Here is a 22366-nt window from a genome sequence, read left to right on the forward strand (position 1 = left end):
CAAAAAAGCCGGAGGTGGCCCTGTGGTTCAAGTGGTAGAGCACTAGCCTTGAGCTGAAGAGTTTAGGGACAGTGCCCAGGCCCAGAGTTCAGGCTTCATGACTGACCATTAAAAAAAGAGTCTCAAGCTGGGCGCTGGTGGCTCACGCCTGTAATCCTAGCTACTCAGGAGGCTGAGATCTGAGGATCGCGGTTCAAAGCCAGCCCGGGCAGGAGAGATCGTGAGACTCCTATCTCCAATAAACCACCAGAAAACCGGAAGTGGCGCTGTAGCTCAAGTGGTAGAGCGCTCGCCTTGAGCTGAAGAGCTGAGGGACAGCGCCCAGGCCCAGAGTTCAAGCCCCACGACCGACAAAAAAAAAAAAAAAGAGTCTCAGAGACTTTCCTGCCCAGGCTGGCTTTGAACCCAGATCTTCAGACCTCAGCCTCCTAAGTAGCTGGGCTTACACACAGGAGCCACCAGTTCTGGGCTTTGGACAGTATTTTGAAGGGGCAGAAAGTTGAACAGACTTAAAGAACCCTTAATCTCTAGCCCTTAATCAGGTGTCTGGGGACAGATGTTAATAATTTCCTTCCACACGGGCTGGGAAGGTGGCTCAGTGGTAGAGCGCTTGCCTTGCATGCTCGAGGCCCTGGGTTCGATTCCTCAGCACCACATAAGCAAAAAGAAAAAAGCCAGAAGTGGCGCTGTGGTTCAAGTGGTAGAGCGCTAGCCTTGAGCTGAAGAGCTGAGGGACAGCACCCAGGCCCAGAGTTTAGGCCCCACGACCGGACCCAAAATAATAATAATAATAATTTCCTTCCACAGAATGGCATCCTGTTGAGCCAGCCTCTGCAAGGCCATGAAACAGAGGGAGGGGCTCCCATCAGCCCCTTAGCATGATTTACTGCTGACAGTGACACATTTCAACTGTGAGATTATTGTCTTCCATAACAAGTGGGACACAGGCAGCTCAAAACTCAAATTAACTCAGGGAAAAAAGGATTGACTGAAGTAGGACATTTGGTGGTCTTCTTACCTGGTCTGTGTTTCCTGAACATGATGACTGTCATTGTCCTGTGGGTCAGCCGGATTGTGTGGGTTGAGAGCAATGGGACGTAATAACAAGCAGGCAGGACAAAAGAACTAGAGGGTCCAGGAGAAACTCCTACATGGACTATATTTTGATTTGTGTGGTTTCATTGGTCTTCTATTTGTAATTGCTAAAACCAAAATTAAAATCTTGAGGAGATGCGAAAATGGAAGAAATAACAAAAATTCTTAACAAGTCATGAAATACTAGTCATGGAAAAGAATTAATTTAGAAGTACGACTTGATGAGCTTGCCACTAGAGAGAGAAAACAGATTCAAAGAAATGGAAATATGGATTTCTTTCCTAAAAGGATGAGTCTAAAATGCCTATATAAAAATGGATGCCCAGAAAAGAATATAGAAAGCTATGTACTAGTTTCACAGTGTTTGTGAGAACAAGAACGGGGAGAGCTACAGCCAGTCCGGGGCGGGGGGGGGGGGGGCAGAGAGGAAATGCTGAGGGGAAGAAATGGAGACAGTATTTCTTACTTTCTTTTTATGCTGATCCTGGGGTTGAATTTCAGGGCCTGTATTCTATCCCTGAGTTTTCCTGCTCAGGGTTAACAAGTCTGCCATTTGAACCATAGCTCTACTTCTAGCTTTTTCGTGGTGAATTGGAAATAAGAGTCTCATACAGTTTCTTTTTTTTTTTTTTAATTCATACTTTATTTCAGTGATTTCTTTTTCTTTTTTTTTGGTTGGTCATGAGGCCTGAACTCTGGGCCTGGGCTCTGTTCCTCAGCTCTTCAGCTCAAGGCTAACACTCTACCACTTGAGCTATTTCTGACTTTTTCTACGTATGTGGTGCTGAGGAATCGAACCCAGGGCCTCATGCATGCAAGGCAAGCGCTCTTCCACTGATCCACCTTCCCCAGTCCTCACACAGTTTCTTGACTGAGATGCCTTCCAACCATGATCTTCAAATCTCAGCCTCCTGAGGAGCTAAGATTATAGGCATGAGCCACTGGTGCTTGGCTTGCCTCTCTTTTTAATGTTAGCTTTGCTTAAAGCATCCAGTTGTTTAGCAGGTGTTGACCATCTTGGTCAGCTTGTTCTACAGAACTGAATGATGTTCCTAGCTTGCCACTCAATGCAGTCCAGCTCTAGTTGGGGAAAGGATACTTTGTGATTCTCATGACTACACAATTCGGTAGGTTCTTGAGGACAGTGTTCACTTGTAAGGCCTTTGTTTTAGCAGCCACTGAGAAAGCAGACATGTTTTGGGCAAGAAAACTGTATCAGCATCTTCTCTTTTCTACTGAAGGGAAAGGCTCATCAGGTACTGGAGAGCATAGATTCAGTCACACCTGCAAAAGGATTGTAGACTTCAGCAGTTATTGTCTAGGCCAAGAGCAACCTCTGTGATGTCTGTGTGCTTGAGTAGCAAAGAGAAGTTTCCTTGGGAAACTGAGAGGTTTCCTTTGATTTGGTCTGATGTGTTTTGATTTGGTTTGGAGGTGGTGCTGGGAAGCACTCAGGTTTCATGTAAGCACTCTACCACTGAGCTACATGAGATTGAAATGAAGACAACCTGAGTTTTCAGTGAAGACAATGAAAGTCAAATGCTTATTGACACCTGTTCCTGGCACAGAATGAGCAGTATGAATAATACGTTTGCTCTGTGCCCTCCCCCCAGAGAAGTAGCTCCCGCCTCCAGAGCTCTGTAGCCTGCACTGGAGAGGGGCCACCTGACGGTCTCTCACAGGATATGAATGCAAATAGACACTTTCTAAAACAGAAAATAAGAAACATTTTAATTCCATGCATTTTCTCAGCCCTGTTAAGTATGATAACTTAGTTATAATAAGTATTATAAAATTGGTTTAAAATAGTTACCTAACGCTAGGTGATGTTCATTGGCTATGAGATACTTAGGGGTGTGCAATTCATCACTAGCCAGTAAAAGTGAAAGGAGACAGAGGCTGTCTTGTAAGAACATGTTTTCTATTAAAAAAAAAAAAAAAAAAGAACATTAATCTGGGTGCCAGTGGCTCACACTTATAATCCTAGCTACTCAGGAGTCTGAGATCTGAGGATTGCCATTTGAAGCCAGCCCAGGAAGTAAAGGCCATGAGAATCTCTTTTCGTTTTTGTTTTGTTTTGTTTGCCAGTCCTGGGGCTTGAACTCAGGGCCTAGGCTTTGTCCCTGAGCATCTCTGTATTCAAGGCTAGTGCTCTAAAACTTGAGCCACAACTCCACTTCTGGCTTTTTCTGTTTATGTGGTACTAAGGAATTGAACCCAGGGTTTCATGCATGCTAGGCAAGCCCTCTACCACTAAGCTACATTCTTAGCTCTCCATGAGACTCTGATCCCCAATTAAACCAGCAGAAAATCAGAAGTGGCTCTGTGGCTGAATGTGATAGAGCACTAGACTGGAGGAAAAAGAGCTCAGGGACAGCTCCCAGGCCTTGACTTCAAGCCTCACTACAAAAAAAAAAAAAAAAAGTGACAACTTTTTGCTTTCTAGGCACTGGTGGGCTCATGCCTGTAATCCTAGCTCCTCAAAAGGCCAAGGTCTAAGGATTATGATTTAAAGCCAGTCTAGCCAAAAAACTCCGTGAGACTCTTATACCATTTATCCACAAAATAAACTAGAAGTGGAGCTGAGGCTCCACTTAACAAAACAGTTAAGAGGCAGTGACTCTCACTTCAAGCAGGGGCTCTGAGTTCAAGCACTAGGACTGTCACCAAAACAAAACAAAAAAACCTTTTTGCTTCATTAAATTTAGAGATTAAATTACAACAGTCAATCATATAAAAGTATTTCCTGCATTTGACTGTCAAACAAGTGACATAAAAGAGTGTATGTCCTGAAAACCATTTTCGAAAAGTGAAAAGGATGTTAATATCTATGGATACATGTGATGACTCCAAGTGAAATATGAAAAAGCAAACATACTAAGACATTTGATATGGTAATAAACACTCATTTACTAAATGAATAATAAAAGTAGTGGAATTTCCTCAGCCACATGGGTATATTCATAGTCTGTAGAGCTTCCAGTGAGAGAGACTAGTCCCACCTGTTCCCACCTAACCTGTTATCCCAGGCTTCTCATTGTCACATGGTACTTGAGGAGGTGGATGTATTTAGCTTCAGTTTTCATCCTCTTCTTCTTCTTCTTCTTCTTCTTCTTCTTCTTCTTCTTCTTCTTCTTCTTCTTCTTCTTCTTCTTCTTCTTCTTCTTCCTCTGCTTCTTCTTTTTCTGTCATTTCTGGTGGGGTTTCTGCATATGACTCTTCTTCTTCATCTAATTCTTCTTTATCCTCTGCTGTTTCTGGTGGTGGCTCTGCATATGACTCTTCTAATTGCTCCTCTTTTGGCAAGGCTTCTTCTGAAGCCTGTTCAGTAGTCTCTGAATGACTTTCTTTGTCAGTCTCTGCTCCTTTAACAACGTAGATGAAGCAAATAATGATACCTATTACTAATATTCCAAAAATTATATTCAATAATAATAATTTTATGTTTAGAATTGAATCATCCTTCTTAACAGGATTTTGGTCAAATCCGGCACCTTCCTCTTTTAGATTACCAGGTGGACCGCTGTCCACACTACCACCATTTCCTTCATTTTTGCAGTCAGGGGGTGAAAAGCCAGGCTGACAGTGGCAATTCCCTAAATCATTGCAAACACCTTTCCCATTACATAGTTCCTCTGAATTACAGGGAATCTTTATCACAGGATCATCAGCACATTTGAAATCCTGGCAAGATTTATTTGCGCCACAAATAGTGCCACCCCACACATCTCCGTCATCGGGGATATCTTCTTGCTGAAAGGCATCCATGCTCCAGCACCAGTCATTTCCAAAGGGCATCTGTATAAATGTATGGCGGGGTTTCATTTGTGGTAGGAGAGTAATTCTTGTACACACAAGTTTCCCACACTGTATATTCTGATCTGAACACTTTACATAGTTATTTTGAGATTCAGAGGAACGACCACAGTTTCCAAATCGTGTCCCTAGGCGGTTCACATGCTTATAACAATCTTTTGGACCAGATATGGACCTAAACCCAAAAATATGTGCACACTGACTGCTAGGATCCATGCATTGAGCACCAAGACAGTAAAAATTTTCATGACACTTAGTGCCATCTTGCATATACCTGTCTGCAGGACATCCTGCGGACATACCAGTACAATACTCTGGGAGGTCACACACACCATTAACATTACGACACAGGAATCCCTTTTTTCGAAATTGACATTTAGAACAGCATGGTTCATTACTACACTTTGCATTTTTCTTCAGGTGACAGTTTGTGTCACAGCACTGATTCTGTTCACATGAATCCCCACAGTCACACTCCTCCAACTCCTCTATCACACCGTTTCCACACCTAGCACTCCTGTGCCTGCGGCTTCTGCGCTGTGGCTTGTTAAACAGACAAGCCCCTTTGTGTCCGAGAAGGAAACGGTAGAAGGAGTCAGAGCTGCAGTTGCTGAAGACACTTCCTTGGGTGATGTTTTCATGCATGAGGCAAAAGTGCTTGCCTTTACAAGAGCAGGCTGAGTGGTCATGCTGAATGCCCAGGTTGTGCCCGAGCTCATGGACCATGAGTGCTGCAAAGAGGAGGACATCTTTGTGATGGAAGGATTCCACAGCCGCCGCAAAACCACTCGAACAGGCACCATCGAGAAATGCCTGGCCCATGCTCTGTCCGGGATGATGCCCAACGATCATGTGGGCAACATCGTGCCTCACACGGTGGAGGAGCTTGTCTCGCCGCCAGCTGTTGAAATTCCTGAGTGCCACCTGCAGGTCCACCGGGACCTCTACCAGGTCCCCCTCGGTCCAGATCTCCACCCCAGCCAGCACCACCTTTGTATTGAGTCCCCCGGTGAAGCTGTTGGCCAGAGCAATGATGTCCAGTACTCCCTGGACCGTGTCATTGATGTTACTGCCCCACATCTGGAACCTCTGGTAGTTGACCACCACAAACATCTCCACATACTTGGTGTGTGACCACAAGTAGGACAGCCCCTGGAGGTGATGAGGCTCCCTGCTCTCTTGCTGCCGGCCAGTGGGCAGCACTTGGCTGTGTGTGGAAGCCACACGACAGGAGGCTGGGGCTTGATGTGCCGTGGCGTACAAGACATGTTCGAACCTTTGGGAAGAGGGCATGGGCTCAATGCGGTAGGACGCCTCCTCCTTAATCAGGATGCCCCTGAGGCCTGAACAGGTGTTGACAGAAACAAAAGAATGTGGCACTCCTTCTATGTAGCCTTCATAGTGGCAGTCCTGTGAGATCCAAGGCACTGCTTGCTCCAGGACACCACGTTGGTAACTGTAGACGGGAAAGCCGCTCACAAAGTAGTCTGTCTTCACCTTCAGGTGAACCAGCTGCTTCTGGCCTTGTATGAACAGCATGTACGATGCGGTTTGGACCAGACCTTCACCTCTCTTGACTGTCAGCTGCTCTGGGATGACTATTTCATGGGAAGAGCCGTGTACCGATTCCAGGTCACAGTGCATGCTTGGGAGAAGAATTACCCCCAGGAGCAACATGGCTGCCAGCCTGGCACACCGATGTCCTGGCGCAAGTTCCGGCCTCAGTCCCTTTGTCTGGGGAGCCCAAGTCTGAAACATTACCTCCACTGCTTCTAGGGTCACTTGCCTTTTGCACAGAGAAGGCAAGATGGAGGCTGAGACTCTCGGTGATGTCACCACTGACATGGCCCAAAGGAATCAGTTGATCAGGCAAACGCCAGGCCTGTGTCCATCAGCAGCACGTTGCCTGACAAGCTCTTCTGAGACGCGGGTACTATCCCCGGAGGTGTGCTGGCTCCTTGTGGGCAGTTGCTGACCAACACTTAAGCACGGCCTTCAGGCTGTGTCTTTTCCTATTCTTGTTTCTTACCTGGCCTTCAGTAGTAGTCACCAGACAGGAGTTCCTTTCAACAGCCACAGTTTGACGTTCCCTGGCTAAGTTTCTTTTTATGTTCATGGAGAGATGAACCAGGTAGAAAGCTTGGTGTGGTTCAGCAGTACAGTATCTCTGATTTCACTTTGTTTTGTCCAGGCCACACTGCTCCTGATAGCCGTTAATCTGCTCATTCTTTCAAATCCAACATTCTGGCAAGTGGCCCTGGGGGAGGGGATACAGATTCTCTGGGGATCTCTGAGCAGGACAGTGTTCTCTGTTGCCCACTGCCTCTTCCTCTTGTCTACAGGTTTCTGGATGATGTTTCTCTGTTCAGTCCTCCTTAGTCAGTGATTTGGTATTTTTCTCTCCCTGAAAATCATGATAGTCCAAGTTTTTATCACTATTCTTTGTTTTTAGTAAATGGATTTAGGACTTTCTATCTTGTGAAAAGTAATTCCTCTCTGCCAAGACATTTTCCTAAAGCAGACATAGTGTTGTGTGATCTTATTTTCAGCAGGTAAGGATATGAGACCTGGTCAAAGTTAAGTTCCTCTCAACTGCCTCAACATTAAAACAGAGATTAGAGTAAAAGTGAACTCTAGTTAATCAGGTCTTCTTAATCAAGATAATCAGCATAGGGTTTGTAAAAAAAAACATAACAATACTCCTGTTTCAGTTTCAATAGTGGGCTGTAATTTTTGTGGCTCAGACGTTGTTTTTCTGTGTACTTGTTTGTTGTTTATAGTTGTGAGGATCAACCTATGGGTGTTTTCCCTAGAGGCAGGCCCTCTACCAGTAATCTACAACTTCAGCCCTGGGTGGGGTTTTTTTTGTTTGTTTTTTTGTTTTTTGTTTGTGTTTTGTCAGTCCTGTAGCTTGAACTCAGGGCCTGGGTACTGTCCCTTAGCCTCTCTGCTCAAGTCTAGCACTCTACCAATTGAGCCACAATGCTACTTCCAGCTTTTTCTGTTTATGTAATACTGAGGAATGGAAACCAGGGCTTCATGTATGATAGACAAGCACTCTACCACTAAGCCATATTCTCAGGCTCACACTTAGTCTTTTGAGACAGGGTCTCAAAATGTCATCAAGTTTAGCCAACTCAAACGTTATATAATATAGCCCAGGCTATCCTTCAAATGGTAATTATCCTGCCTCAGCCTCCTGAATACTAGGATTGGATTTGATGTTGATAATAATAATAATTCCTCACTGTATCTAGCACTAAATTTACAAAGCAAAAGAAACCTTGTCTACCGATAACTTCTGTGTATTTAAGGATACCTAAAATGAGACTGTACTTCATTTTACCTTACATGTATATAACTTTATATGAAGTCAAATATTTCCAGTCTACAACCTTTAAATTCAAGATATGGGTGGGGTAAAGTGGAAGGTACCATGTTTGAGTCCCAATCTCAGACCTAAAAAAATCAAGGCATGATTACAAGGGAGTGTTTGAATAATGGAGAAATGCCCTGTCTACTTCACTATAGAATGGGATGCTTCTATAAGATCTGATATTTCTTCTCAATACTTCATTTTTGTATAGCTATTATTTGCTTCTAGTAAGAATATTTATTCATATTGGTATGTCAGAAACCCATTTAAAAATTATACCATTGGGCTGGGAAGGTGGCTCAGTGGTAGAGTGCTTGCCTTGCATGCCTGAGGCCCTGGGTTCGATTCCCCAGCACCACATAAGCAAAAAGTAAAAAGCTGGAAGTGGTGCTATGGCTCAAGTGGTAGAGCGCTAGCCTTGAGCTGAAGAGCTGAGGGACAGCGCCCAGGCCCAGAGTTCAGACCCCATGATCGTACCAAAAAAAAAAAAAAAAAAATTATACCATTGCTGGCACTGGTGGCTCACAGCTGTAATTCTAGCTATTCAGGAGGCTGAGATCTGAGGAACATGGTTCAAAGCCAGCCTGGGGTGGAAAGTGAAACTTCTCTCCATTTAAAAACTGGAAATGATGCTGTGGCTTCACTAGAGCTCAACCTTTTATAAAACCTCAGAGGCACCACCCAGCCCCTGAGTTCCAGCCCTAGTACTGGCACACACAGAAACATTTTTAAAGGTTAAATGATTTTCCACTGGATATCTTTTCCTCTTGTTTCTGTAAGAGCAAAGCCTCTTCAACTTGAAGTTTGGCAATTGTCAAATATTGATGGGTGTTTCCCTGTATCATATCAAAATAATCAGGACCAATTATGTTAATTCTTTTGTTGGGGTAAAAAGATCAAGTTCAATAATTGAAGAACATTCTCCTTTATAACTTAAAAATATAATTATAATAAAATTTCCTCTTCTATCATAACCACACCCAGAAGCAGATAATAATCACCTCTTTTATAGCAAAAATACCAGGCTGAAAACTGATCTTAAAATCGGATGGCCCAAAATTCTTTGCTACTGGCCCATGTGACATTGTTCAACAGTTCCTTGAGTCTCATCTATTAAATACTAGAATTTTCTATAGGCTGGGTGCCAGTGGCTCATTCTTATAATCCTATCTACTCAAGAGGCTGAGATCTGAAGATCACAGTTTAAAGCCAGCCTGGACAGGAAAAGTCTGTGAGACCCTTTATTTCCAACTAAATACCAAAAAAGCCAGGAGTGGAACAGTGGGTCAAGTGGGAGAGTGCTAGCCTTGAGCAAAATGAAACTCAGGGACAATGGCCAATCCCTGAGTTTCAAGCCCCAGGATCAGCAACCCCCCCCCCCAAAAAAAAAGGTATTCTTTGAACTTCTACTATAGTTCTATTATTATGAAGAAAGGGCCTGTGAAAATCATAATCTGTGTCATCTAATGGATGGTTAGAAACACTGAGCTTCAGTTAGAAGTTCAGTTTGCTGTATTCCCTGAGAGTAATTCAACACATCACTTTACTTCTCTGAAGTTATTCTTCCATCTGCTTTACTAGTTTCCCCCCCTCCTTTTTTTTTTTTGGATTGTTTAACATGATGTGTAACGGACATGAAAACTAGGAAACTCTTTGAATATTTTATTCTGAGAGGTAGTATACAATTTTTATATATTAGTAATCTAATCCTGCAAAGTGATCTGTGATTTATCTAACATGTACCTGCCATGGCCAGCCAGTCTTCAGGTACCTGGCATTTGTTGAGAAGCACTTAGCCCCTATGGAGTGAACATGGTCCAGTGTGAAAGCAGCCATGCTGGGGCAGCACTGTTGCTTTTGACACTTTTTTTTTGGGTCCGGTCGTGGGGCCTGAACTCTGGGCCTGGGTGCTGTTCCTCAGCAATTCAGCTCAAGGCTATCGCTCTACCACTTGAGCCACAGCGCCACTTCCGGCTTTTTTCTTTTTGCTTATGTGGTGCTGAGGAATGGAACCCAGGGCTTCAGGCATGCAAGACAAGCACTCTACCACTGAGCCAACTTCCCAGCCCTGCTTTTGACACTTTTATCAATGTAGATTTATTCAAACTAGACAGCTATTTTAATTTCAAGTAACTCTTTCTCAAGTAACTATGTCTCAAATTTAAGCTATGATAATTTCAAGTAACTCTTCCTCAAGTAACTATTGTCTCAAATTTAACTAATGCCACTATCAGGGCAGGCAGCAATATTCTCCGTCAACCACCAGTTTCTTCTTTCTTTTGTTCTCTCTCTATACCTTCACTGTTATGCGTCAGGCCAATAATGTCTCTATATTCTCATTTTCCATGTCCAGCCCAAATGGCAAAACAAGCAGTCCAATCTGATGAGAAGGAAGCAGGCCCAACTCCAAAGCTTATTTCATTAACATAATCTGGGTAAGTCCAAATTTGATTACTTTCTAAGGGTATGTGAAAGGGTTGACAGACGATGAATGCCAGTATTGAGTCTTCTGGAATTTTATGTACCAGTTGGTGAGAGATCACATCTGAAATTGAGATGAGTTCTCAAATGTGACTTAAGAAACATGGACACTAAAACTCTACTTGACAATAAGAATAGGTTTTATTTAGAGATAAGTACAAGATGTGGGCTGGAGGTTCCATGAACACATTTGTCTTATTAAATGTATAAGGCTGCCAAGCACCAGTGGCTCACACCTGTAATCCTAGTTACTCAAGAGGCTGAGATCTGATGAACGTGGTTCAAACCAGCCCAGGCAAGAAAGTACGTGAGAGTTTTATCTCCAATAAACTACTCAGAAATAGCCAGAGGTGGCACTGTGGGCCAAGTGGTAGAGTGCTACACATGAGCACAAAGAGGCTCAGGAACAGCATCCAGGCCCTGTGTTCAAATCCCAAGACCAGCAAAAAAGAAAAAGAAAAAAAAAGTATGGCCATAAAATGGGAGATATAAAAACTGTTCCATGATGCTATTTATAGATACATTAAAAGAAATCACAAGATAGTCTATACATCCTCAACATATTGTTTCAACAACACTAATTTAATACTCATAAACTCAAGGGAAAGTGTCATAGTTAAGCTGTGAATGTTCCTTTGGGAACTGAATGATTGTTCTCCTTTCTGGCTTTAGATTTGACATTACATTTGATCTTGCATGCAGTGATGTGCCAGGGCACATCCCAAGAATCCCATGAATCATAAATAAATCTTATCTTTGCGTAAAGAGAAGGAGATAGAGAAAGAAGAGGAGGAAGAGAAGCAGAGTGAGAGCAGGAGTAAGAGGGAGGAAGAGAAAAAGAGAGGCAGATACTCAGAATATAAGTGAATTATCCAAAGGCACAGACTACATACCTGTAGTTCTTGCACTCAGGAGGGTAATGCAGGATGATCATGAAATTCAGTGGGCACCCTAGGCTCCATAGCACGATCTAGTTTTATTTGTTTGTTTGTTTGTTAAATCCAGCCAGATTATTATTTCAGGCCAGCCCAGGGGGAAAGTTTTTAAGAATCTTTGCATCTGGTAGCTATGCTTTTTTTAGGCAAGGTGATCAGCAGCTTCCATTCCAGCTATGGTAGGAAACAATAGCACCACCGTGCAGGTTGCCCTGGGAAAACGAGCAAGACCCCATCTAAAAAATGATCAGAGCAACAGGGCATCGGTGGCTCACGCTTATGATCCTAGTTACTAAGGAGGCTGAGATCTGAGGATCATGGATCAAAGCCATCCAGGACAGGAAAGACCATGAGACTTATCACCAATAAGCCACCAGAAAACCGGAAGTGGTGCTGTGGCTCAAGTGGTAGAGCGCTCTCCTTGAGCTGAAGAGCTGAGGGACAGCGCCCAGGCCCAGAGTTTAGTCCCCACACAGTTTCTTGACTGAGATGCCCCCCAACCATGATCTTCAAATCTCAGCCTCCTGAGGAGCTAAGATTATAGGCATGAGCCACTGGTGCTTGGCTTGCCTCTCTTTTTAATGTTAGCTTTGCTTAAAGCATCCAGTTGTTTAGCAGGTGTTGACCATCTTGGTCAGCTGGTTCTACAGAACTGAATGATGTTCCTAGCTTGCCACTCAATGCAGTCCAGCTCTAGTTGGGGAAAGGATACTTTGTGATTCTCATGACTACACAATTCGGTAGGTTCTTGAGGACAGTGTTCACTTGTAAGGCCTTTGTTTTAGCAGCCACTGAGAAAGCAGACATGTTTTGGGCAAGAAAACTGTATCAGCATCTTCTCTTTTCTACTGAAGGGAAAGGCTCATCAGGTACTGGAGAGCATAGATTCAGTCACACCTGCAAAAGGATTGTAGACTTCAGCAGTTATTGTCTAGGCCAAGAGCAACCTCTGTGATGTCTGTGTGCTTGAGTAGCAAAGAGAAGTTTCCTTGGGAAACTGAGAGGTTTCCTTTGGTTTGGTCTGATGTGTTTTGATTTGGTTTGGAGGTGGTGCTGGGAAGCACTCAGGTTTCATGTAAGCACTCTACCACTGAGCTACATGAGATTGAAATGAAGACAACCTGAGTTTTCAGTGAAGACAATGAAAGTCAAATGCTTATTGACACCTGTTCCTGGCACAGAATGAGCAGTATGAATAATACGTTTGCTCTGTGCCCTCCCCCCAGAGAAGTAGCTCCCGCCTCCAGAGCTCTGTAGCCTGCACTGGAGAGGGGCCACCTGACGGTCTCTCACAGGATATGAATGCAAATAGACACTTTCTAAAACAGAAAATAAGAAACATTTTAATTCCATGCATTTTCTCAGCCCTGTTAAGTATGATAACTTAGTTATAATAAGTATTATAAAATTGGTTTAAAATAGTTACCTAACGCTAGGTGATGTTCATTGGCTATGAGATACTTAGGGGTGTGCAATTCATCACTAGCCAGTAAAAGTGAAAGGAGACAGAGGCTGTCTTGTAAGAACATGTTTTGAATAAAAAGAGAACATGACTGTAGGGAGCACCTGGAAATATACATCTGTCACATAACACATACCACATACCTCCAGTGTTGGCTTATTTTTCTTTTTGTTGTTTTGAGATAGATTATCACTTATGTATGTTGACCATAGCCCCCTGAGTGCTGGTGTTAGGTACATGCACTACAGTCCCCGGCTTAATGCTGACATGTCTTTGTTTATTTATTTTTTTGTTTTGAGTACTATGGTGAATCCAGGGCTTTGACCACCTAAACTACATCCTTTAAGAGGGTCTGGCTAATTTTGCCTGGCTGACCTCAAACTCCTGGTCCTCCTGTCTTCACTGCCTAAGTAGCTGGGATTACAGTTGTGTGCACACACATCTGGCTCAGAGCTAGCTTCTTCTTCTTCTTCTTTTTTTTTTTTTTTGGCAGTCGTGGGGCTTGAACTCTGGGCCTGAATTCTGTCCCTCAGCTCTTCAGCTCACAATGAGTGCTCTACCACTTGAGATACAGCGCCACTTCTAGTGCTAGCGTGTTAACCTAGATAACAGTTAGGGTCTTCTTCCTTATCAGCCATAACCCCTCCAACAGCGCTGCAAAACTCAATGGCCTCAAAAAAGTCTACATGGTCCCTGAATACATGTCTAGTAATCTAGTGTATTACATTTTATTTACTTTAGATTTAAAAACTTCTTGCTTCATGAATACAAAGTTAGAAGTTACATTAGAATAGTCAAATCACATGAAAATTGCCCTTATATGATGGGTAGTTGTTAACCTGAATAAAAGAATCTTCGTAGTAGTCATAAATTCAGAAATGTATATTACTATATGTCAAACAAGATACATGGACTTATAGCAGTAGTCCATAGTGACAAGGACATTGATATTTAAAATATATGTGATGAGTTCAAATGAAGTATGAAAAAGTAAATGTACTAAGGCATTTGATATGCTAATAAGCATGTCTTTACTAAATGAATAATTAAAATAGAGGAATCACTCCTGCCACATTAGTATACTTTTAGTCTGTAGAGCTTCCAGTCAGAAATACTAGGTTCATCTGTTTCCCCAGCCTTCTCAGTGTGGCATGGTGCCTGAGGAGCTGGATATGATGAGCTTCATATTTCGTCCTGTTCTAACTCTAATTCGTCCTGTTCTAACTCTAATTCACTTCTGGTGGCAGTTCTTTAAATGATTCTTCTGATGGCACCTCTTCTGGAGGAATCTCTTCAGGGATCTCTGTAGGGGCTTCTGGAACCTCTTTGGGGGTCTCTGGATAAGTTTCTTCCTCCTTTTCCTCTTCTGGTTCTACTACTTCTCTTTCCCCACCTTTAATAATGTAGACGAGGCCAACTGTTAGGCCTATTATAGCTAGTGTCATTACTGTAATTAGTACTACTAATTTAAGGTTTTGCACCACATTGGTTCTTTGCATGGCATTTTGTGCAAGTTCTAGGCTTTCTTTTGGATTTGCAGGTGGGCCACTGTCCACACTCCCACCATTTCCTCTATCTTTGCAGTCTGGAGGGGCACTGCCTACTAAACAATGGCAATGCTTCAAATCATTGCAAACTCCTTTTGAATTACACATTTTCTCTACATTGCACGTAGGCCTGATTATGTTGGTATGAATACAATTATAATTTTGACAAGTTTTCTTTCTACCACAAAGAGTACCTAGCCAGACATCTCCTTCATCGCGGACACCTGTATTTTGAAATCCATCCATGCTCCAATAGAATGCCTGCCCATAAGGAATCTGAATGAGTGTTTGACTGGCTGTGATTTTTGGCATTACAGTAATACCCACACATACAAGTTTTCCACATTGCACATTCTCTTCTGAACATTTTATATAGCTTTCTGGAGGCCCAGGGACACGGCCACAGTGCCCAAATCGATCACCTCTCCTGTTCATTTTAATGTATAATTCCTTTGAGGCAGATCTTGATGTGTTCCCAAAAACAAAGGTACACTGACCATTATAGTCCATGCAACGACCACCACGACAATAGAAATTCTTATTACACACGGATCCGTCTTCCATATACCTGTCTGCAGGACACGTTGCTGAAGCACCATCACAGTATTCTGGGAGGTCACACAACCCCATAAGAGCACGACACAGAAATCCCTTTTTTCGAAATTGACAGCTAGAACAGCATGGTTCATTACTACACTTTGCATTTTTCTTCAGGTGACAGTTTGTGTCACAGCACTGATTCTGTTCACATGAATCCCCACAGTCACACTCCTCCAACTCCTCTATCACACCGTTTCCACACCTAGCACTCCTGTGCCTGCGGCTTCTGCGCTGTGGCTTGTTAAACAGACAAGCCCCTTTGTGTCTGAGAAGGAAACGGTAGAAGGAGTCAGAGCTGCAGTTGCTGAAGACACTTCCTTGGGTGATGTTTTCATGCATGAGGCAAAAGTGCTTGCCTTTACAAGAGCAGGCTGAGTGGTCATGCTGAATGCCCAGGTTGTGCCCGAGCTCATGGACCATGAGTGCTGCAAAGAGGAGGACATCTTTGTGATGGAAGGATTCCACAGCCGCCGCAAAACCACTCGAACAGGCACCATCGAGAAATGCCTGGCCCATGCTCTGTCCGGGATGATGCCCAACGATCATGTGGGCAACATCGTGCCTCACACGGTGGAGGAGCTTGTCTCGCCGCCAGCTGTTGAAATTCCTGAGTGCCACCTGCAGGTCCACCGGGACCTCTACCAGGTCCCCCTCGGTCCAGATCTCCACCCCAGCCAGCACCACCTTTGTATTGAGTCCCCCGGTGAAGCTGTTGGCCAGAGCAATGATGTCCAGTACTCCCTGGACCGTGTCATTGATGTTACTGCCCCACATCTGGAACCTCTGGTAGTTGACCACCACAAACATCTCCACATACTTGGTGTGTGACCACAAGTAGGACAGCCCCTGGAGGTGATGAGGCTCCCTGCTCTCTTGCTGCCGGCCAGTGGGCAGCACTTGGCTGTGTGTGGAAGCCACACGACAGGAGGCTGGGGCTTGATGTGCCGTGGCGTACAAGACATGTTCGAACCTTTGGGAAGAGGGCATGGGCTCAATGCGGTAGGACGCCTCCTCCTTAATCAGGATGCCCCTGAGGCCTGAACAGGTGTTGACAGAAACAAAAGAATGTGGCACTCCTTCTATGTAGCCTTCATAGTGGCAGTCCTGTGAGATCCAAGGCACTGCTTGCTCCAGGACACCACGTTGGTAACTGTAGACGGGAAAGCCGCTCACAAAGTAGTCTGTCTTCACCTTCAGGTGAACCAGCTGCTTCTGGCCTTGTATGAACAGCATGTACGATGCGGTTTGGACCAGACCTTCACCTCTCTTGACTGTCAGCTGCTCTGGGATGACTATTTCATGGGAAGAGCCGTGTACCGATTCCAGGTCACAGTGCATGCTTGGGAGAAGAATTACCCCCAGGAGCAACATGGCTGCCAGCCTGGCACACCGATGTCCTGGCGCAAGTTCCGGCCTCAGTCCCTTTGTCTGGGGAGCCCAAGTCTGAAACATTACCTCCACTGCTTCTAGGGTCACTTGCCTTTTGCACAGAGAAGGCAAGATGGAGGCTGAGACTCTCGGTGATGTCACCACTGACATGGCCCAAAGGAATCAGTTGATCAGGCAAACGCCAGGCCTGTGTCCATCAGCAGCACGTTGCCTGACAAGCTCTTCTGAGACGCGGGTACTATCCCCGGAGGTGTGCTGGCTCCTTGTGGGCAGTTGCTGACCAACACTTAAGCACGGCCTTCAGGCTGTGTCTTTTCCTATTCTTGTTTCTTACCTGGCCTTCAGTAGTAGTCAGCAGACAGGAGTTCCTTTCAACAGCCACAGTTTGACGTTCCCTGGCTAAGTTTCTTTTTATGTTCATGGAGAGATGAACCAGGTAGAAAGCTTGGTGTGGTTCAGCAGTACAGTATCTCTGATTTCACTTTGTTTTGTCCAGGCCACACTGCTCCTGATAGCCGTTAATCTGCTCATTCTTTCAAATCCAACATTCTGGCAAGTGGCCCTGGGGGAGGGGATACAGATTCTCTGGGGATCTCTGAGCAGGACAGTGTTCTCTGTTGCCCACTGCCTCTTCCTCTTGTCTACAGGTTTCTGGATGATGTTTCTCTGTTCAGTCCTCCTTAGTCAGTGATTTGGTATTTTTCTCTCCCTGAAAATCATGATAGTCCAAGTTTTTATCACTATTCTTTGTTTTTAGTAAATGGATTTAGGACTTTCTATCTTGTGAAAAGTAATTCCTCTCTGCCAAGACATTTTCCTAAAGCAGACATAGTGTTGTGTGATCTTATTTTCAGCAGGTAAGGATATGAGACCTGGTCAAAGTTAAGTTCCTCTCAACTGCCTCAACATTAAAACAGAGATTAGAGTAAAAGTGAACTCTAGTTAATCAGGTCTTCTTAATCAAGATAATCAGCATAGGGTTTGTAAAAAAAAACATAACAATACTCCTGTTTCAGTTTCAATAGTGGGCTGTAATTTTTGTGGCTCAGACGTTGTTTTTCTGTGTACTTGTTTGTTGTTTATAGTTGTGAGGATCAACCTATGGGTGTTTTCCCTAGAGGCAGGCCCTCTACCAGTAATCTACAACTTCAGCCCTGGGTGGGGTTTTTTTTGTTTGTTTTTTTGTTTTTTGTTTGTGTTTTGTCAGTCCTGTAGCTTGAACTCAGGGCCTGGGTACTGTCCCTTAGCCTCTCTGTGCTCAAGTCTAGCACTCTACCAATTGAGCCACAATGCTACTTCCAGCTTTTTCTGTTTATGTAATACTGAGGAATGGAAACCAGGGCTTCATGTATGATAGACAAGCACTCTACCACTAAGCCATATTCTCAGGCTCACACTTAGTCTTTTGAGACAGGGTCTCAAAATGTCATCAAGTTTAGCCAACTCAAACGTTATATAATATAGCCCAGGCTATCCTTCAAATGGTAATTATCCTGCCTCAGCCTCCTGAATACTAGGATTGGATTTGATGTTGATAATAATAATAATTCCTCACTGTATCTAGCACTAAATTTACAAAGCAAAAGAAACCTTGTCTACCGATAACTTCTGTGTATTTAAGGATACCTAAAATGAGACTGTACTTCATTTTACCTTACATGTATATAACTTTATATGAAGTCAAATATTTCCAGTCTACAACCTTTAAATTCAAGATATGGGTGGGGTAAAGTGGAAGGTACCATGTTTGAGTCCCAATCTCAGACCTAAAAAAATCAAGGCATGATTACAAGGGAGTGTTTGAATAATGGAGAAATGCCCTGTCTACTTCACTATAGAATGGGATGCTTCTATAAGATCTGATATTTCTTCTCAATACTTCATTTTTGTATAGCTATTATTTGCTTCTAGTAAGAATATTTATTCATATTGGTATGTCAGAAACCCATTTAAAAATTATACCATTGGGCTGGGAAGGTGGCTCAGTGGTAGAGTGCTTGCCTTGCATGCCTGAGGCCCTGGGTTCGATTCCCCAGCACCACATAAGCAAAAAGTAAAAAGCTGGAAGTGGTGCTATGGCTCAAGTGGTAGAGCGCTAGCCTTGAGCTGAAGAGCTGAGGGACAGCGCCCAGGCCCAGAGTTCAGACCCCATGATCGTACCAAAAAAAAAAAAAAAAAAATTATACCATTGCTGGCACTGGTGGCTCACAGCTGTAATTCTAGCTATTCAGGAGGCTGAGATCTGAGGAACATGGTTCAAAGCCAGCCTGGGGTGGAAAGTGAAACTTCTCTCCATTTAAAAACTGGAAATGATGCTGTGGCTTCACTAGAGCTCAACCTTTTATAAAACCTCAGAGGCACCACCCAGCCCCTGAGTTCCAGCCCTAGTACTGGCACACACAGAAACATTTTTAAAGGTTAAATGATTTTCCACTGGATATCTTTTCCTCTTGTTTCTGTAAGAGCAAAGCCTCTTCAACTTGAAGTTTGGCAATTGTCAAATATTGATGGGTGTTTCCCTGTATCATATCAAAATAATCAGGACCAATTATGTTAATTCTTTTGTTGGGGTAAAAAGATCAAGTTCAATAATTGAAGAACATTCTCCTTTATAACTTAAAAATATAATTATAATAAAATTTCCTCTTCTATCATAACCACACCCAGAAGCAGATAATAATCACCTCTTTTATAGCAAAAATACCAGGCTGAAAACTGATCTTAAAATCGGATGGCCCAAAATTCTTTGCTACTGGCCCATGTGACATTGTTCAACAGTTCCTTGAGTCTCATCTATTAAATACTAGAATTCTATAGGCTGGGTGCCAGTGGCTCATTCTTATAATCCTATCTACTCAAGAGGCTGAGATCTGAAGATCACAGTTTAAAGCCAGCCTGGACAGGAAAAGTCTGTGAGACCCTTTATTTCCAACTAAATACCAAAAAAGCCAGGAGTGGAACAGTGGGTCAAGTGGGAGAGTGCTAGCCTTGAGCAAAATGAAACTCAGGGACAATGGCCAATCCCTGAGTTTCAAGCCCCAGGATCAGCAACCCCCCCCCCCCAAAAAAAAGGTATTCTTTGAACTTCCACTATAGTTCTATTATTATGAAGAAAGGGCCTGTGAAAATCATAATCTGTGTCATCTAATGGATGGTTAGAAACACTGAGCTTCAGTTAGAAGTTCAGTTTGCTGTATTCCCTGAGAGTAATTCAACACATCACTTTACTTCTCTGAAGTTATTCTTCCATCTGCTTTACTAGTTTCCCCCCCTCCTTTTTTTTTTTTGGATTGTTTAACATGATGTGTAACGGACATGAAAACTAGGAAACTCTTTGAATATTTTATTCTGAGAGGTAGTATACAATTTTTATATATTAGTAATCTAATCCTGCAAAGTGATCTGTGATTTATCTAACATGTACCTGCCATGGCCAGCCAGTCTTCAGGTACCTGGCATTTGTTGAGAAGCACTTAGCCCCTATGGAGTGAACATGGTCCAGTGTGAAAGCAGCCATGCTGGGGCAGCACTGTTGCTTTTGACACTTTTTTTTTGGGTCCGGTCGTGGGGCCTGAACTCTGGGCCTGGGTGCTGTTCCTCAGCAATTCAGCTCAAGGCTATCGCTCTACCACTTGAGCCACAGCGCCACTTCCGGCTTTTTTCTTTTTGCTTATGTGGTGCTGAGGAATGGAACCCAGGGCTTCAGGCATGCAAGACAAGCACTCTACCACTGAGCCAACTTCCCAGCCCTGCTTTTGACACTTTTATCAATGTAGATTTATTCAAACTAGACAGCTATTTTAATTTCAAGTAACTCTTTCTCAAGTAACTATGTCTCAAATTTAAGCTATGATAATTTCAAGTAACTCTTCCTCAAGTAACTATTGTCTCAAATTTAACTAATGCCACTATCAGGGCAGGCAGCAATATTCTCCGTCAACCACCAGTTTCTTCTTTCTTTTGTTCTCTCTCTATACCTTCACTGTTATGCGTCAGGCCAATAATGTCTCTATATTCTCATTTTCCATGTCCAGCCCAAATGGCAAAACAAGCAGTCCAATCTGATGAGAAGGAAGCAGGCCCAACTCCAAAGCTTATTTCATTAACATAATCTGGGTAAGTCCAAATTTGATTACTTTCTAAGGGTATGTGAAAGGGTTGACAGACGATGAATGCCAGTATTGAGTCTTCTGGAATTTTATGTACCAGTTGGTGAGAGATCACATCTGAAATTGAGATGAGTTCTCAAATGTGACTTAAGAAACATGGACACTAAAACTCTACTTGACAATAAGAATAGGTTTTATTTAGAGATAAGTACAAGATGTGGGCTGGAGGTTCCATGAACACATTTGTCTTATTAAATGTATAAGGCTGCCAAGCACCAGTGGCTCACACCTGTAATCCTAGTTACTCAAGAGGCTGAGATCTGATGAACGTGGTTCAAACCAGCCCAGGCAAGAAAGTACGTGAGAGTTTTATCTCCAATAAACTACTCAGAAATAGCCAGAGGTGGCACTGTGGGCCAAGTGGTAGAGTGCTACACATGAGCACAAAGAGGCTCAGGAACAGCATCCAGGCCCTGTGTTCAAATCCCAAGACCAGCAAAAAAGAAAAAGAAAAAAAAAGTATGGCCATAAAATGGGAGATATAAAAACTGTTCCATGATGCTATTTATAGATACATTAAAAGAAATCACAAGATAGTCTATACATCCTCAACATATTGTTTCAACAACACTAATTTAATACTCATAAACTCAAGGGAAAGTGTCATAGTTAAGCTGTGAATGTTCCTTTGGGAACTGAATGATTGTTCTCCTTTCTGGCTTTAGATTTGACATTACATTTGATCTTGCATGCAGTGATGTGCCAGGGCACATCCCAAGAATCCCATGAATCATAAATAAATCTTATCTTTGCGTAAAGAGAAGGAGATAGAGAAAGAAGAGGAGGAAGAGAAGCAGAGTGAGAGCAGGAGTAAGAGGGAGGAAGAGAAAAAGAGAGGCAGATACTCAGAATATAAGTGAATTATCCAAAGGCACAGACTACATACCTGTAGTTCTTGCACTCAGGAGGGTAATGCAGGATGATCATGAAATTCAGTGGGCACCCTAGGCTCCATAGCACGATCTAGTTTTATTTGTTTGTTTGTTTGTTAAATCCAGCCAGATTATTATTTCAGGCCAGCCCAGGGGGAAAGTTTTTAAGAATCTTTGCATCTGGTAGCTATGCTTTTTTTAGGCAAGGTGATCAGCAGCTTCCATTCCAGCTATGGTAGGAAACAATAGCACCACCGTGCAGGTTGCCCTGGGAAAACGAGCAAGACCCCATCTAAAAAATGATCAGAGCAACAGGGCATCGGTGGCTCACGCTTATGATCCTAGTTACTAAGGAGGCTGAGATCTGAGGATCATGGATCAAAGCCATCCAGGACAGGAAAGACCATGAGACTTATCACCAATAAGCCACCAGAAAACCGGAAGTGGTGCTGTGGCTCAAGTGGTAGAGCGCTCTCCTTGAGCTGAAGAGCTGAGGGACAGCGCCCAGGCCCAGAGTTTAGTCCCCACACAGTTTCTTGACTGAGATGCCCCCCAACCATGATCTTCAAATCTCAGCCTCCTGAGGAGCTAAGATTATAGGCATGAGCCACTGGTGCTTGGCTT

General features: G+C 43.4%; 2 protein-coding genes and 1 long non-coding RNA gene across 3 annotated transcripts in view; 1 reads left to right on the forward strand and 2 right to left on the reverse strand.

Moving 5' to 3' along the window:
* LOC138806583 (uncharacterized) overlaps positions 1–22366 on the forward strand; it is a 54241-nt gene that overhangs the window by 23295 nt on the left and 8580 nt on the right. Inside the window, exons 2-3 of the long non-coding RNA XR_011365930.1 lie at positions 10641–10722; positions 20736–20817. This is a non-coding gene — a long non-coding RNA (uncharacterized lncRNA). The remainder of the gene's footprint in view (positions 1–10640; positions 10723–20735; positions 20818–22366) is intronic.
* On the reverse strand, positions 4036–11939 carry LOC138806577 (disintegrin and metalloproteinase domain-containing protein 1b-like). Its single transcript, XM_069992004.1, has 2 exons — positions 11662–11939; positions 4036–7315 (listed from the first exon to the last, which is right to left on the reverse strand). The coding sequence occupies exon 2, from the start codon at positions 6754–6756 to the stop codon at positions 4171–4173; it is 2586 nt and encodes an 861-aa protein (XP_069848105.1). The 5' UTR covers positions 6757–7315; positions 11662–11939; the 3' UTR covers positions 4036–4170.
* Positions 13020–22018, reverse strand: LOC138806579 (disintegrin and metalloproteinase domain-containing protein 1b-like). Its single transcript, XM_069992005.1, has 2 exons — positions 21757–22018; positions 13020–17410 (listed from the first exon to the last, which is right to left on the reverse strand). The coding sequence occupies exon 2, from the start codon at positions 16849–16851 to the stop codon at positions 14392–14394; it is 2460 nt and encodes an 819-aa protein (XP_069848106.1). The 5' UTR covers positions 16852–17410; positions 21757–22018; the 3' UTR covers positions 13020–14391.

Source organism: Dipodomys merriami, unplaced genomic scaffold, assembly GCF_024711535.1.
Source record: "Dipodomys merriami isolate MVZ:Mamm:240054 unplaced genomic scaffold, mDipMer1.0.p SCAF_400, whole genome shotgun sequence".
Lineage (NCBI taxonomy): Eukaryota > Metazoa > Chordata > Mammalia > Rodentia > Heteromyidae > Dipodomys > Dipodomys merriami.

What these genes read in the sequence shown, in the direction of transcription:
- LOC138806577 (XM_069992004.1), bottom strand. Translation starts at nt 6,756, where the DNA reads ATGTCAGTGGTGACATCACCGAGAGTCTCAGCCTCCATCTTGCCTTCT.
- LOC138806579 (XM_069992005.1), bottom strand. Translation starts at nt 16,851, where the DNA reads ATGTCAGTGGTGACATCACCGAGAGTCTCAGCCTCCATCTTGCCTTCT.